The sequence below is a fragment of the Oppia nitens genome, unplaced genomic scaffold (assembly GCF_028296485.1).
Source record: "Oppia nitens isolate AA-2021 unplaced genomic scaffold, nextdenovo-longstitch-racon4-pilon3 scaffold3_pilon_pilon_pilon, whole genome shotgun sequence".
Classification (NCBI taxonomy): Eukaryota; Metazoa; Arthropoda; class Arachnida; order Sarcoptiformes; family Oppiidae; genus Oppia; species Oppia nitens.
This window is the reverse complement of record NW_026533221.1, coordinates 8,957,939-8,973,530: the sequence shown is the minus strand read 5'-3', so window position 1 is coordinate 8,973,530 and position 15,592 is coordinate 8,957,939. Positions and strand designations below refer to the sequence as shown.

General features: G+C 26.5%; 1 protein-coding gene across 2 annotated transcripts in view; it reads right to left on the bottom strand.

Moving 5' to 3' along the window:
- Positions 1-3,177, bottom strand: part of LOC128957410 (protein gustavus-like) — a 34,164-nt gene extending 30,987 nt beyond the window's left edge. Inside the window, exon 1 of one of the 2 annotated variants that reach the window (XM_054303155.1) lies at positions 2,243-3,177. In XM_054303155.1, the coding sequence (XP_054159130.1) occupies positions 2,243-2,736 (494 nt within the window). In that variant the 5' untranslated portion in view covers positions 2,737-3,177. The remainder of the gene's footprint in view (positions 1-2,242) is intronic. The other variant, XM_054303154.1, reaches the window with a different exon arrangement.
- Positions 3,178-15,592: the final 12,415 nt, after the last annotated feature.

Here is a 15,592-nt window from a genome sequence, read left to right as displayed (position 1 = left end):
ATGATAAATACTATTACGTAAAAAATACATCTCATTTAATAATCAAAATACAAATGCTAGAAAAATTTAGATTACTTTTGTTGTAATTTAATAAAAATAACAAACATACAAAAAAATATGAGTAAAAAATGAGCAAAAAAAATGTTGGAAAAATCTGTATATATTTTTTAGGAAATAAATATTGATATATAATGATAAAAACGAGTGTTTGAGAGCACAGGCATAGCGAGTACAGCCATCAACAGCACGTGTTGTTTTTGTAAGCTTTCGGGAGTAATATTGTAAATGGATTGAGTCACGGGATTATATACTAATGAAAAATGAACGGACAGTAAGTTTTTTTTGGGTAAACTAATGGCAAAGGACTGGCAGTTATTTTTCTGTAGACTTGAAATGAACAATGGATTTACAGTTATTGTTGAAAAAATGTATATATTTTCCTATTTATTGATGTATTTTTTCCTAACTATTAATGTTTTTAATGAAATACAACATTTATGATGTTTTTAGTTATAATATATGGCAAATTTAAGTTATATTTTGTTGTTATAGTTTTATGTTTAAATAGTAAAATGAAAATAAAATATCATTAAAAGAAACAATAATTTATATTTTCAAAAAACAATTAATAACAATAATATATATATTGATAACAATATTTTATATGAATTTCATATATGAAATGTTAACAAATATTCAAAAGTCATCGATAATACTATATATATAACAATATATAAAATCTATATAATAATTGTCAGTTTATTGATAGAAGAGGAGCTGTCATTCAATAAAACGGACAGATGTTTATACAAAAAATAATAATAATAACAACAATAGAGTATAAAAGGGTTGTACTGTATATAACTTATAAGGTTAAGCAGGAAACTGGAGAGCGTTTTTACACCAAACAATAAAGTGGCGATAAATTTACAGTTTAGTTATCAAACACATCATAAATTTGTTAATTTAGTGGATTGTAATGTATTTTTTGGCAATTTTGGTAATATCACACACACAGACACACCACCACCACATCGGCAAATATATATATGTGTTATATGTCCGCACATTTATGCCATATACTCTATGTGTTAAATCTAACGATCCTTTCATAATATATATATATATATACCGTATATAAGATGTACAATATATGTGTTATGTTGTGTATGTTATGACTAACAATAAATTTTTTTAGGCATCAGTTATATCGTGTGTTTGGTAATAACTGGCCATTTATATGGATTGCTTGTTAGATGTTTAATCCCGTATGAAAAATGTTGTTATAAAATAAATAAAACAAATAATAAATGAATGATTGAATGAGGACTACTCGTTACTTATGATATTTCCTGTTAATTCCCAATAATTTATAAGCAATTATTATTTTGTTGGTATTTTTGTAAAGATTTATACCATATTTCCAATATAGACAGTATATACTAAAGAAAAACGATGTATGGTTTTAATATATCAATAAATATATTGATTTATACGTAAAATAAATATCACATATAAATAGGAATTCAAATATTGATTAAACATTATTTTTAAAACAATTATATAAACAAATAATTATATAGTTTTTGTTGTTGTTTTTTGTATTATAATCCAAAAATTCATAGATAATCTATAGTTGTAAAATAAATTTGATCTCTGCACCAAAACATCTCATATATATAAATTTATATAACATTATTTATATCATATATCAATATAGTATATATTGTTTAACAAATAATAATGAAGTAATGGATAAATACTTAGATGTATAATAAATAAAATAAGCAAACATTAAGACAGACAACACAAATAACAGCAATATATATATAAAACAAATGAAATTCTGGTTATAAATACAATTCTTGGCATTTAATATCAGAATAATAGGCCATCATTTCAATGATAGTATTTTTGAGAGCAAAACACATGCAAAATACATACCAAACATAATAAAACACATAATAAAAACATTTTGTTATTGTTATTGTTGTCGCTATTTGAGTGCAACAATAGATAGAAAATAGAGAAAAGACATCAAAAAAGTCAACAATAATATAATTTTTGTCTCTTTTATGGTTTTGTTGGACACCAGTTGTGTTTTGTCTCACACATCAAATTAAATGATAGTTTTGTATTAGAAACCAGACTTTATAGTCGAGAGTTAATTATATATTTATAATCATATGTCGATAGAAATGTTTTGATAAAAAGTTTATAATTAATTATTTTATGACAATACCTATGAGTATAGGGAGAAGTAGTTGTGTCCATTGGCACCGGTAATGGCAAAGTTGGTAATGAATTCGATGAAGAAATATTAGATCCATTAGATCCAGATGTAGATGGGTTAGTATACATGAGATAATTTTGATAATAAGACAATGTATTAATGTCAGTCAAGTGGACAATTGAGGGCCAGTATTGACATAAATGTTGATAGCAATGATTAATATTAAGCACCGGTACGTAAAATACGGCCGATAATTGTAAATTTGAGTTGAGAATATTGGATTGATTTGGACACCAAACTAATGGCACATAAGGTAACAGATGATAGTGAGCTAACTGACCACCGTTAGATAGTAACCCGTTTTGTCTATAAATATAATTCAATGGCACTGAACTTTTCGGACGGACAGCACTGTTAGGGCAAACGGTGTGAGCTGGCAAACGAATTGTTGTTTGGTGCGCTCCAGCAGGTAATTGTATGGATGCCCTCTTATGCATCCTCATCGACACACAAACACTAACTGACTGACTGGCACTCCTAACATATACAGTACTCGTTTACTGTATTTCTGTCTCTCGCTCCGGTCTCTCAAAAATAGGGAAGGGGAGCACCACTCCAGTGTCAGCCCAACTTGCAAAACGTGTTTACTGTATACTACTGACAGTACAATTGACTGCTGAATCCAAACTAAAGGGACTCCTTTGGCAAACTATCGCGAGAGTGGCGCGTGAATACCGGTCTCCAAGTTTGTCTGTATGTATTTATGTGTGTGTGTCTGATGTCGACATCCCTCTGAATCCCTCTATATGGGCGCCCAAAATAAGTGCTGTCACAAACCTCAACTGACACAATACACTCTACTGTACTATACATATACCGTACTTATCGTCACATATGTATGATATAAGTATATGGGATGTCCTGACGTAAGAGAGTAAGTTTTTGGAGACACACTCACACATTATATTGTATAATCTGTGCCACAAATATCTATTTTAATGAACAAATTAAGACAACAACATATCATTCTCACTTAACTGCCTGTGCTCTCAATTTATATATATATATATATATCATACACATAAGTATCCTAAATAAAAATATTTATTATTATTATTGAAGTCATGGGAGCTGATAGTCATATATCTCAGTGACTGGAAAAAAGTTGAGACATAATTTTGTGCTAACAAATTAGATAACTGTTTTATTAGATATCAGACAATTTTACAAACAGACACACATATTGTGATATATTGTACACTGTATTTGTGTTAAATTAAATTTATTTTTGTTTATAATGATAAGTATGTGTTGTAGAAAACAAATATATATAATATATAGTGCATTATATATCATATAATTGCTTGTTAGATATATGTGTTTGTTATTTAAATAGTAATAAAAAACAAATTTGTTTTTCACACTGCATTTAATTAGTGTCTCATTAATTTCAAACATATAATTATAATACAACAAAAAAAAGATTTACTGATCCCACCAGTACTGGAATAGTAGCGATAATATAATGAGGGAATATTGTATGAAATTAGGATTATATCAAAATTGATGTAACCGGAAACTATAGGAAATGAGAGATTTTCATCAAAATATGTATAAATATATATATTCTGTATATAAATGTTTTGGGATTATACTGCCATAACCCTCGAAGATAGTTATCGGGTACAGTGACCGATGTGTGCACATGTATGCAAACTAATTCATATACATAATACAGTATATGGTCTAAAAATACATATATACCCATCAACTGATGAAAAACAAGATTTCAAATATGACTAAAAGATATTACAGTTTATTGAGATTACAGTCCATATACTGTCTAATGGAAACATAAGTTAATCGATAGTGTGAAGCAATAGTATTTACATATGACATGACTTTTGCATTAAAACAAAACAAATAGTGAATAAATGCATAATTATTAGTGTATTGAAAAGATCAAAAATTTCAAAGTTGAGATTTATTTTCATATATATATATATTTAATATAAAATATTTTTGATTTCAATTGGTTTAATTCATAATAAATATTTTGAATAAAAGTATTTACAATACAGAAACAAAAACATGTATTTAAGTCAATAGCTATAAACTTATGAATCGATCATCAAATGTTAATATCAATCATTTTTTTGAAATATGAAATAAGACATCACTTTATTGGTGACTATATGTTTGGGTCACACAATACTTGCACATAGAGAGAGAGAGAGAGAGAGAGAGAGAGAGAGAGCCAACCAATTCATCATTTGCTAAATCTTTTCTCAGTGTTTATGAAGACAAACATATATCATATGTTTGTCTGACTATTTTCTTAAATATAATATTAGTTTCACTTTTCCCAGTAGTTTTGTTCATTATAATCAGGGCTTCACATATGTTATTCAATATTATACATTCACTTAATCAGTAAATACTATATATTTAGTTATTATAGTGAAAATGTTGTATAGATTTTGTTGTTGCGTTGTTTCAAACAGATATGAGAAGCCAAACAACTGGCAGTCAATTAATTACTTGCATATATATATCATATTTATTGATATCATATACTCTTTTGTATATACAATGCTTTATATATAAGTTTTTATATAAATTATTTTGTGAAATGTTTAGTGCATAGTATATAACAAATTTAATATTATTTAATAATAGTAGTTAACTGTAACATGTATTGACAATCAATTAAAGTACCATTTCAATAAATACATTAACCAGAGTTTTTTTTAAATATAAATATAATGTATATTTTCAAATCTATTTATTAACATGTAATGCAATATATTAGATTATAACACTACACTATATGCTTATAATGGGTGCAAAATGTATATTATAAAATATTCATAGACACAAAATGGGCTGTAAATAGGTGCTTAAATGTATGGGGTTTATAAAAATGTATATAAATGTATATAAAAGCAGCAATGCTATAATGTATATTAAATTACATTTGATGTGTGTGTACTTACTATATATAGTTTATATGTAATATAATAAAATTAGGATTTATAGTAAAATATTGTATGAGTTGACAGTAAAAGAGAGATCTCTTATGATTTAGAGATAGTTATCAATTTTATGAGGATATGCTTTATATGGCTGTGGATGCTATGGATATGACTGACTGCTAGTGTTGGGAAACATCAAAACTAATAAAAGCTTTTTAAAAAATAACACATGAAATGTATATACAGTATATGTATTTGTGTTATAATAATAGCAGAAAAATGGATGCAATCACGTATTGAATTGAAGATTTGCTCTTTTATTCTCACATTGCTTTAGTTTGACTTTGAAAATACACACATCAAACACACACACACACACACACACACACACACACACACACACACACACACACACACACACACACACACACACACTCACAACACACACATAACAGTACTAATATTATAAATTATAGTTTGTCCTCCAATATTTGGCATCAAATATTTTCAAGTATTTTATTATAAGTCAAATTTTTTTATTATTTGACAAAACTTCAGTTTTCATTGGCTATATAAAGCATAAAAAATATACTATTATTACTTTATAATATAATATAATAAGATATATTAATATTTTGTATTTTATATGTAATTTAACCCTTCATACATAAATAGACTATTTATGTTAGTAATTAAATAAATAAATAATGTTATATATATATGAATAATTTTAAAAGTTATATTATAAAATATTTACAGTAATAAGTATATCAAATATTCAGTATATCTTTTAAATAAATATAAATTTAGTAAAGAATATACATTAGATTATTATATGATATAATTTATATCTATATATGTACTGTTAAATATCAAAATGCATATTCATAACTATTTTAAATTTAAATAGTGATAAAATAGACTGTTATTTTTTCAGGACATATAAATAACAACAACAAAAACAAATGCAAGAAAATAATAAACATCTCATTCTCAACACATTTATATTTAACTACTATATCATGAAATAAATATTTAGTTGAAAACACATTATTTTTTTTGCTGACTAATCACCACTTGGTTTGTGGCAAAAATAATTTTTTTTAATTAGTTTTTTAGGAGTCATATTTTATGCAGTATTTAAATTTATTTGTATTATATTTTTTTATAAATACTTACTATTTTACAACTAATTAGTGGTTTTAAAATAAATTTTATAATTTTTTCTTAGCTTTTATTCTCATAGATTTATCGATATGTTTTGTTGTCTTTAAATATCGTTTAATCAAATAGTTTTTAAATCATTAAATATTTCTCTCGTACATATCAAATAAGTTAACTGTAATATTATTTGCAACAAAATTAATTTTTTGATAGTTTAATATAATGGTAAACTATTTAATTGAGAACTTTTAATTAAATATTTAATTTTAAATGAAATTAAAGTAAAATAAATAAATGCAAGACTTTTTATATATGGGTAAATAATACCGATGTATTTTTAAAACACTTTAAAACTAATTAATATTTTAGTATATATATATATACAGTATTTATTAGATGTTTTATATTTACATAAATTTTTATCTTAAAAATATCTAAATTTTGTTATTTACTTTTGAAAATATATCAATTTGTTAGATATCAGAAAATGTATTGCTATAAACACTAAATATCTAAAGTAACTTATTTTAACATTTAATTGATTGATTAGTTTTAATGTAAAAAAGTTTCAAAACTCCAAAGATTGACTCTAGAGATATAAAATTATTTGCAAAAAGTAAAATAAATTTATATTAGATTTAATTTAATAGCAAATTTAAACAAATTGCTGCCAAATAGCAAATAACGAAATAACTTTTTTCCTAAATGAATGGCAAATACATTAAAAAACATTAAAAGCTATTTATGACGACTATTAATAGCAATAGCATTGCTTTTGAACATAAAAACAAAGACTTAATCTATGATGCAATGGGTTGTCACATATCGGATGACATCACATAAGATAAAGACAATATTTACATGAAATATCAGTCTCTTTTAAAATTAAGGAGAGAGAGAGAGAGAGAGAGAGAGAGAGAGAGACCGGTAGGTATACTATACATATTGATATAAATAGCAGTGTGAATGCACACAAATGATGACTTAATGAGTAAAGAGAGTATTAGTTCACTTGAGAGTGAAAAAGAGAGGTTGTCTGAGGAAGAGATATATGAGGGAGTGTAGTCAATGTTGGTGTGTGTGTGTGTGCAGCTGCTAAACACCGGTGCTTTCATTTAATAGTCATACATATGCTGTATAAGCTTATGAAAAAAGGTCTTTTTATTTCTTATTTTGTAAAATGTATTGCAATTCATACATCAGTAGACAACATATAGGCAACAGCTGCCGGATATTAGGCACTAGAAGTTGTGAGACGACCGTCCTTTCAATTACATGTGTGCGAAAAATGAATGAATGAGTGAGTGAGAGGGAGAGAGAGAGAGAGAGAGAGAGAGAGAGAGAGAGAGATTTGATACAATAATATAAAATATGTTTAATATACTTAACTTTTATCAAAAATGATGATTAATAAAATCATTGATACTTAAATGCTTAAAAGTTATAACTCTATGATATAGTTGAATGAAATTACATTTGATTTGTTTAGTGACCGACAACACAAAAACACATAATAGTAGGAAAAGGTGTTGTCATAAATTTACAGTATTATCAATACATTATTTTAGGGCCAAATAACATATCAATTGTAACTTTCCTTTTTCCTTTAATTATCAAATTTTTATTTACGAACATTTAAAATATATACTTATTTTATACATAAACGGAAATGTATTGAATATATATTTTTAAAAACATTTTATGTCAGAAATACCCTAAAAAATAGTGTTTCACATGTTTTTGTATTTTATGTTATGTTTTGTTCGGTAAAAATAAGACTTAACACATATTAATTGGTAATACAATATTTGTGACACATATGAAGTTTGCCATTATTTTTATGGTATGTTTTGTTTGGTGCCTTAATTCATGGTAGATGTGCCATAATTTATCAAGGCATACACACACACACACACACACACACACACACAATAATATAGTACATTTTTCTTATGTTTTTTTTGTTGTTCACTGTTTATTGACAGGCACTGGCATAACATACCATTGAGCCAACTGTGCTATGACTGTAATTCCCAGTTTATTATTAGAAGCTTATTAGTTACTCTATCATATACTATAGTTACATATTATATGGTATCGGCAAAACTGTTTGGGCAATAATTTTTATTAAGTAATCCAAAAGTGATTTATAAAAATGACCCATGTGTGATTAGTTATATTTGTATTTATTGGTAATTATAACCAAATGGACAGGTATAAATTTATTAAACATAAAATATTATTTTGCAATAAAATTGGTATAATACTGTATATTATATAATTAGTATTATTAGTACAGCATTATTACTATTGTATATTATACAGTAGTATAACAATTTATGGCAAATATTATAGTAAAAAAATAGTCAAATAAAAAAAATATTGTTAATTCAAATATTGAATTGTGTGATGAAATGCCATTACATTTATGGGTGACAATCATTTACTTATATTAAAAACATATCATACAATATATTCAACACCATTAACACTAATTGTTTTAATTTGCTTTTATGTTTATGTGTGTGTTTATCTATGCACTTGCATTAGAGATGAGTTACAAAATAATAGCCCAAAAATATCAATATAATGTTAAAAACATATCAAACATTAAAAACAGTGGCATTACTTACAGTTTAGTATTTGTAGTCACGGCTTCACAATTAATGTCTGTCTATTTTATATGTGTTTCCCGTGTGGGTCCACAACCAGTAGTTGCGATTATCTATGCATACAATTCCCTGTAGAAACAAATATAATAAAAATATAAATACATTAGTAATTTTGTATTATAAAAAACACACATTAGATTAATTTTTATTTATATTTTATTTATTATTCATTTGTATTAAAACTATTTAATTCACTAATTAGTAGAAATTTATAATAACAATTATATATTAATCTTAGTTAATCTAATTAACATTTTTAGACAAGTTAGAAAATGTCTTAATTACTGTAAATAATATATAATTATACTTTAAAAATATAATCATTTAAAAATTTTTATTTAAAAATTTTTATTGTATGTTTATTACATTTTTTCTATACATATGTGTTTTTGCTATAATAATAATACGACAAAAATATATAAATACTTTAATAGTTTATATTATTTATATAACATAATAAATAAAAATATAATTATATAAAAGTGAGAAAAAAGTTAGAGATTAAGTCAACTCTATGAATGACAACAATAATAGCACAAAAAATTGATGACAACTTAGTTTTGGATGATAAGGATATTGTGTACCATAGTATGCCATACAATACATATAAATGTAACATTAATATTGTTGTGTATGAAAGTGATGAAAATAATAAATGAGGACAAGTGTGTCGTGTAAACAGATTATATGTTGTGCTGTTTTTGCTATCATTAATTGAACCCAAATGTATGTCCAGACTCTACGGCAATACAATATGTGTGTCCATCCAATAAAATTATAACAGAAATGGAAATATAATCATTGAAAGTGAGTGAGAGAGTGAGTGAGTGAGTGTGTGTGTGTGTGTGTGTGTGTGAGTGAGTGAGTGAGTGAGTGAGTGAGTGAGTGAGTGAGTGAGTGAGTGAGTGAGTGAGTGAGTGAGTGAGTGAGTGAGTGAGTGAGTGAGTGAAGTGAGTGAGTGAGTGAGTGAGTGAGTGAGTGAGTGAGTGAGTGAGTGAGTGAGTGAGTGAGTGAGTGAGTGAGTGAGTGAGTGAGTGAGTGAGTGAGTGAGTGAGTGAGTGAGTGAGTGAGTGAGTGAGTGAGTGAAAGAAGCAGAGAGAGAGAGAGAGAGAGAGAGAATTGTGCAATAAATGAGAAAATCACAACAGTTTACAATGCAATGCATGTATGCACTTGTAGTTCAGTGTACATACACTTTCACATAGGAATTGGCGAAGTGATTGTGATAGAGAACAGTATATAATATTACAAGGAATGGGTATATCAGTAATCTATATAATATAACGTCACACAGTGTTTGGTCAAAATACTGGTGCAGTTCATGTGTGAGATCAATGAATGTATGAATGGATGGTGAGGTAAATGAATGGCCACACCATCGAAATCCAATACTATGAGCACTGGCCGGTGCTATCAGTTTCGGTAAATGAAGTATTCATTACTTATTCCGTTGAATTTATGTTTTTTTCTCTCTCTTTCTCTCAATACATCCAATCTTTGAAATACGCATCAATACTACTGGTCCGTGACGTTTATGATGATTATATATATTGGATATATTGATATATACCAAGGGATCAGAGCTGGCTCTGTCATATGCAGCACATATGTTACACATACAGATATATACGAACTGTAATCCCGTAAATGGATTTCACAATTAATCCATAATATCATGAATGTGCCAAATATTGTCGGTTCAATTAATTGCCTCAACTCAGTCGTCAAATAAAAATATGTCATAAATTGGTAAATGAAATGTCAATATTATTGGACAAACATTTTTGTTTATAGAGATTATACAGAATATTCAGTGCAATCAAACAAAATGATTGACAGAATCGATAGATAAGTCACTAATCGATAGACACTTTAATTAAAAGTTTGTTATTTCTTATCTCTCACTCTCTCTCTCTCTCTCTCTCTCTCTCTCTCTCTCTCTCTCTCTCTCTCTCTCTCAAACACACTCTGTCTTATTGTATGTATGTTTTAAAGAGACACAAAACTAATTGTTTGCAATTATAAAGCAAACCCAAAATTTATGTGACAATTTAAAAGACAGTTAGCCATAAGTTAGTTGTAAAATATTCGTATAAATATCTAAATGTTAAAACGAAATGAGATTTTTTTGTTGTTGAATAGAGATTTTATTGAATACAAAAATATTCATTCAAGCGAATGGACTGTAGATTTAACAGCAAAACAGATTGCATTCAATTATAATCAGTGACTCATTTCTCACATAACTATCCATTCAATCTGTATAAGCCATTGGAGTTTTGTAGGCTTCGCTGTAATTAAAAGTTTGCTTCTCTTTTATTTCTTTTGACTTAAGGCTATTTCACTAGACCTTAATATGAGATTTAATCTAATAATATATAATATATATATTAGTGCCAAAAGAGCTAACTTTCCCCCACAGAGTTATGCCATGTCTTTCGTTATAATAACTGTTCAAAATTCTCAACTCATTCTGTCTTTCATAAAATTGTTGTACATATTAGTGGTTTTCACTGGCATTTAGAAACAATTGTACTGTTAATTCAAAATACAGTTTTTCGGATTCAGTTAAATATATATATATATATGATGTATAACTATATATATATATATATAGTATATATTAAATAATATATATATAAAGTAGATTTTTAGAAAATTTTGGATTCTCTCAACCATTAACTCAATAATAAATTAGTTTGACTTTTGAAAGGCATAGAGATTTTTAAGCGCACATACAATCATACAGGATATACACAATGTGTATTGAATTTTATTAGAAATTTTTCAAAAAAAAAAATTTCTTACAGTTCATTCACTCAAATGTTTTATGTGTAATAACAATATTAATAATAACAATATTTAAAATGACTTATACATTATATATATATATATATATATATATATATATTATATATATATTAACAAGAAATGACTTTTGATTTATTCAATAGATATACTACAGTATATTCCATTTGTTTTCTAAAGTATATATATTTTTTAAATCTTAAATCTATCAAAAAATGGTTTATTTATAACTACAAAATTTGCATAAATAGTTTAAATAGCTATTTTAAATTTATGCATTTTTGTTATTGTTTTTATTTTGTTTTCTCAAAGCAGTGTTACAGTATAAATCAATATATTTATAAATTTTGTTTAATTATAATAAATATATATTATATGTGTATATTTCAGTGAATCACTTGAATTGATTTTTAAATATTGATATTTATTAAAAATAAAGTTTGAGCCGTCAACCAAAGAAATAAAAATTTTTATTTTTCAAAATAATTTATTTAATAGTCAATACAATTTACAATACAATGTTAAAAAAATTATTTTTATTCAATTTAAACTAACTTTAAAAGGATGGAATAAGTTTGTTTAAAAAAGTTTATTTACATAAATATTGATATATGATATATAACTTGACATTATATAACACAACTAACAAACATTCAAACTTTTTTCGTGTGTTATTTATTAGCATTTAAATACAACAGCAAAAATCGATTTAATCTTTGTGTATTGTATCGCATCAATGGCTATATATATATAGCATAAAGTATATAACTTATATTATAATTTTTACTGATATGAAAAATATATTGACTTTACTATTATTCATTGCAAACATTATGAGAGAAAGTGGGCAAACATATACAAAATAATGTGTTTACTGTATGTTATAACTTATAACTTATGGCTTATATCTATATTAAAGGATAGAAAAGTATATCGTGAAGTGATATCAGTAAAATTTTATATACAATAATATAAATCATAGGTTGAGTGCACTTACTATATAACAAAAATATTTGAGTTAAAAAAATATAATTTTTGTATAGAAGTCTGCATTTACTTATGAAATATTTAAACTGCATTTAAATTAAATTGTACTTACAGTGAATACAATAATAACTAAAATTCAATTTATACAATTATTAATAACATAATAAGATATATTATACTGTAATTGTAAATATAACTAAAAAGTTGATATATTATCACAGATATTATAAAAATCTTTATAAAAAAGTGTTTGATTCCAAATAAATGTCATTTTTTAACAACAATATGATAACACATACACACTCTTCAAGATTTAAACCAATCTTTTTGTTTGATTTAATAAGACTTTAGGGAATATCAAACAAACAGATATGTGTCATATATATAAATATACTCTATATATATCACTAATAAAACTATAGACAGTTAAGACAACCATTCAAATATATATTTATATATATATATATATATATATATATATATATATATATATATATATATATATATATATGTCGTGGCGTAAAATATGGTATGAATTATAAAAAACAATTGAAATGAATTGCAGTCGATGTGTTGAGTGAAAATGAAAAAACTTTATTTAAAACTTTATTATTGAAAATACATTTGATATGAAATATTTGTATTTCATATATGATATGATGTCTATAAGCATAGACTATGGTATACAACGCATACGTATCTATTGGTTGACATACATTTATATAGGGTTTTAACATATAATAAAATGTATTGAATGGTTGGCCACTGGAAGGTCAGTTTGACCCACATTTCAAAGTGTGGTCTTATTTTTAGAAATATGTATGATATCTGTGTATAAGATATAATTGAAATGAATGTATGTGTGTTTGTGTATGTGTGTGACAATAGTTTTAATTGATATTTTAAGGTATAAACTGTGATAAAAGTGGTACATAGGGTTGGGTTCAAAGGGTTGTTCGAGAGATACCGACAATAGGTTTCTAGGAATAGATAGTCAAAAGTATGGGAACATTGATTGAAATTTAGTTATATTTACTTTTATTAGTTTTTCCCATCAAAATAACTTTTCTATATTTACATCCCTGGGTTTTATGACATCCCTTCAGGTATGTATGGTCTGAGTTTGGATATATGGTATGTGTCGGTACTTTTGCCCTTCTTATCACAATTTAGTACATATGATATGTTAGATAATTTTTTTACAATTTTATATGGGCCACACATTAATGGATCTAACTTTTTACGCGATATTTTATTTTTATAGTCGACTAATACTAGGTCTCCTACATTGAATTCAAATGGATTATGTTGTCTATCATAATATGATTTGTTCACTGTATGACTATTTAATGAATTTTTAAATGCATTTTTTCGCGCCTTATCTACTGTAACCTGAGATCCATACATGTAGTGGTCAAATGGTTTGACGCCAAATAATAAATAGTTTGGGGTGTATTGTGTTGTTGAATGTACTGTATTGTTGTATTCGTGTGTACAATGGTTTAGTAATTTTGGCCAACAAATTGATTGATTATTATCATTGATTTTACAGCGAAGTCTAGTAATTAATGTTTGGTTTATACGTTCGCATAACCCATTAGATTGCGGGCAATTTGTTGTAATAAACATGATTTTAATGTTGTGTTTTTCAAGAAAATTACAAAATTCATTGCTTTTGATACCTGTGTACCTGTCGGCCAGAATTAGTTTTGGTTTATGTGTTTGACAAACATTTTTGATTAATTGTATAAAATCCTTAGCACTTTGAGTACTGGAAGCGGTAGTCCATAGGAAGCGACTGAAGTTATCAATAGCTACATGAATATACTGTTTCTTTGAGTAATACCCGGCCAGACCACCGACTGTATCAATGGATATGATATCAAACGGTTGCTGTGCCGGACCTATTTGGGACAGTGATCCCAACTTTTGTTTTCTACTAATTTTATTTGTTTGACAAACTAAACATTTGGTTAAATAATCATTGATATGATTGTGTATATTTTTGAAATAATATGCGCTACAAATCAATTGTGTCATAGCATGAGCACCTATATGACCATAATTTTTATGAACAATACTTAATAGTTTAGGTATGAGCGGGTCGGGTATGTATATACGTTTGGTGTCAGCCTTTTGTCTGATTATGATATTGTTTTCAAGAATACAATGTTTGGGTAATATTTTAATGAATGGTTTTTGTGTTTCAACTATTATGTCTGTAGTTATGATATTTATTGGTAATGTTTGACAATTATCTGTTAGCTCTAATATATTGAGAAATTTTGTAGTACAGTATTTATCATTACCTTCGAGTACAGGGTTTCTACTCAATAGGTCTGCACCGATATTAGTTTTACCAGTAATATACCTGACATCAGGATTATACTGTCCTATCCTGAGAGCCCAATTGAACAAACGTGTTGTCGGTTTTTTAATTGAGTTTAACCACTTTAATGGGTTATGATCTGAGTATACAATCACTTGATTACCGTAGAGGTAATGGTGCCAGTAGTCGAGCGACTGGATAAGTGCTAGACACTCAAGCTCTGAGACATTATAGTTTTTCTGATAGTTTAATAACTTACGAGAGAAGTAGCCTATCGGGTGTAGTTTACCGTCACTTTGCATCTGCTTAAGCACGGCTCCGGTACCTATTTTGCTGGCATCGGTATAGAGTATGCACTCTTTATTTGCGTCATATATAGATAAGACTGGTTTGTTTGTTAGGTATGTTTTAACCCAATTGAATG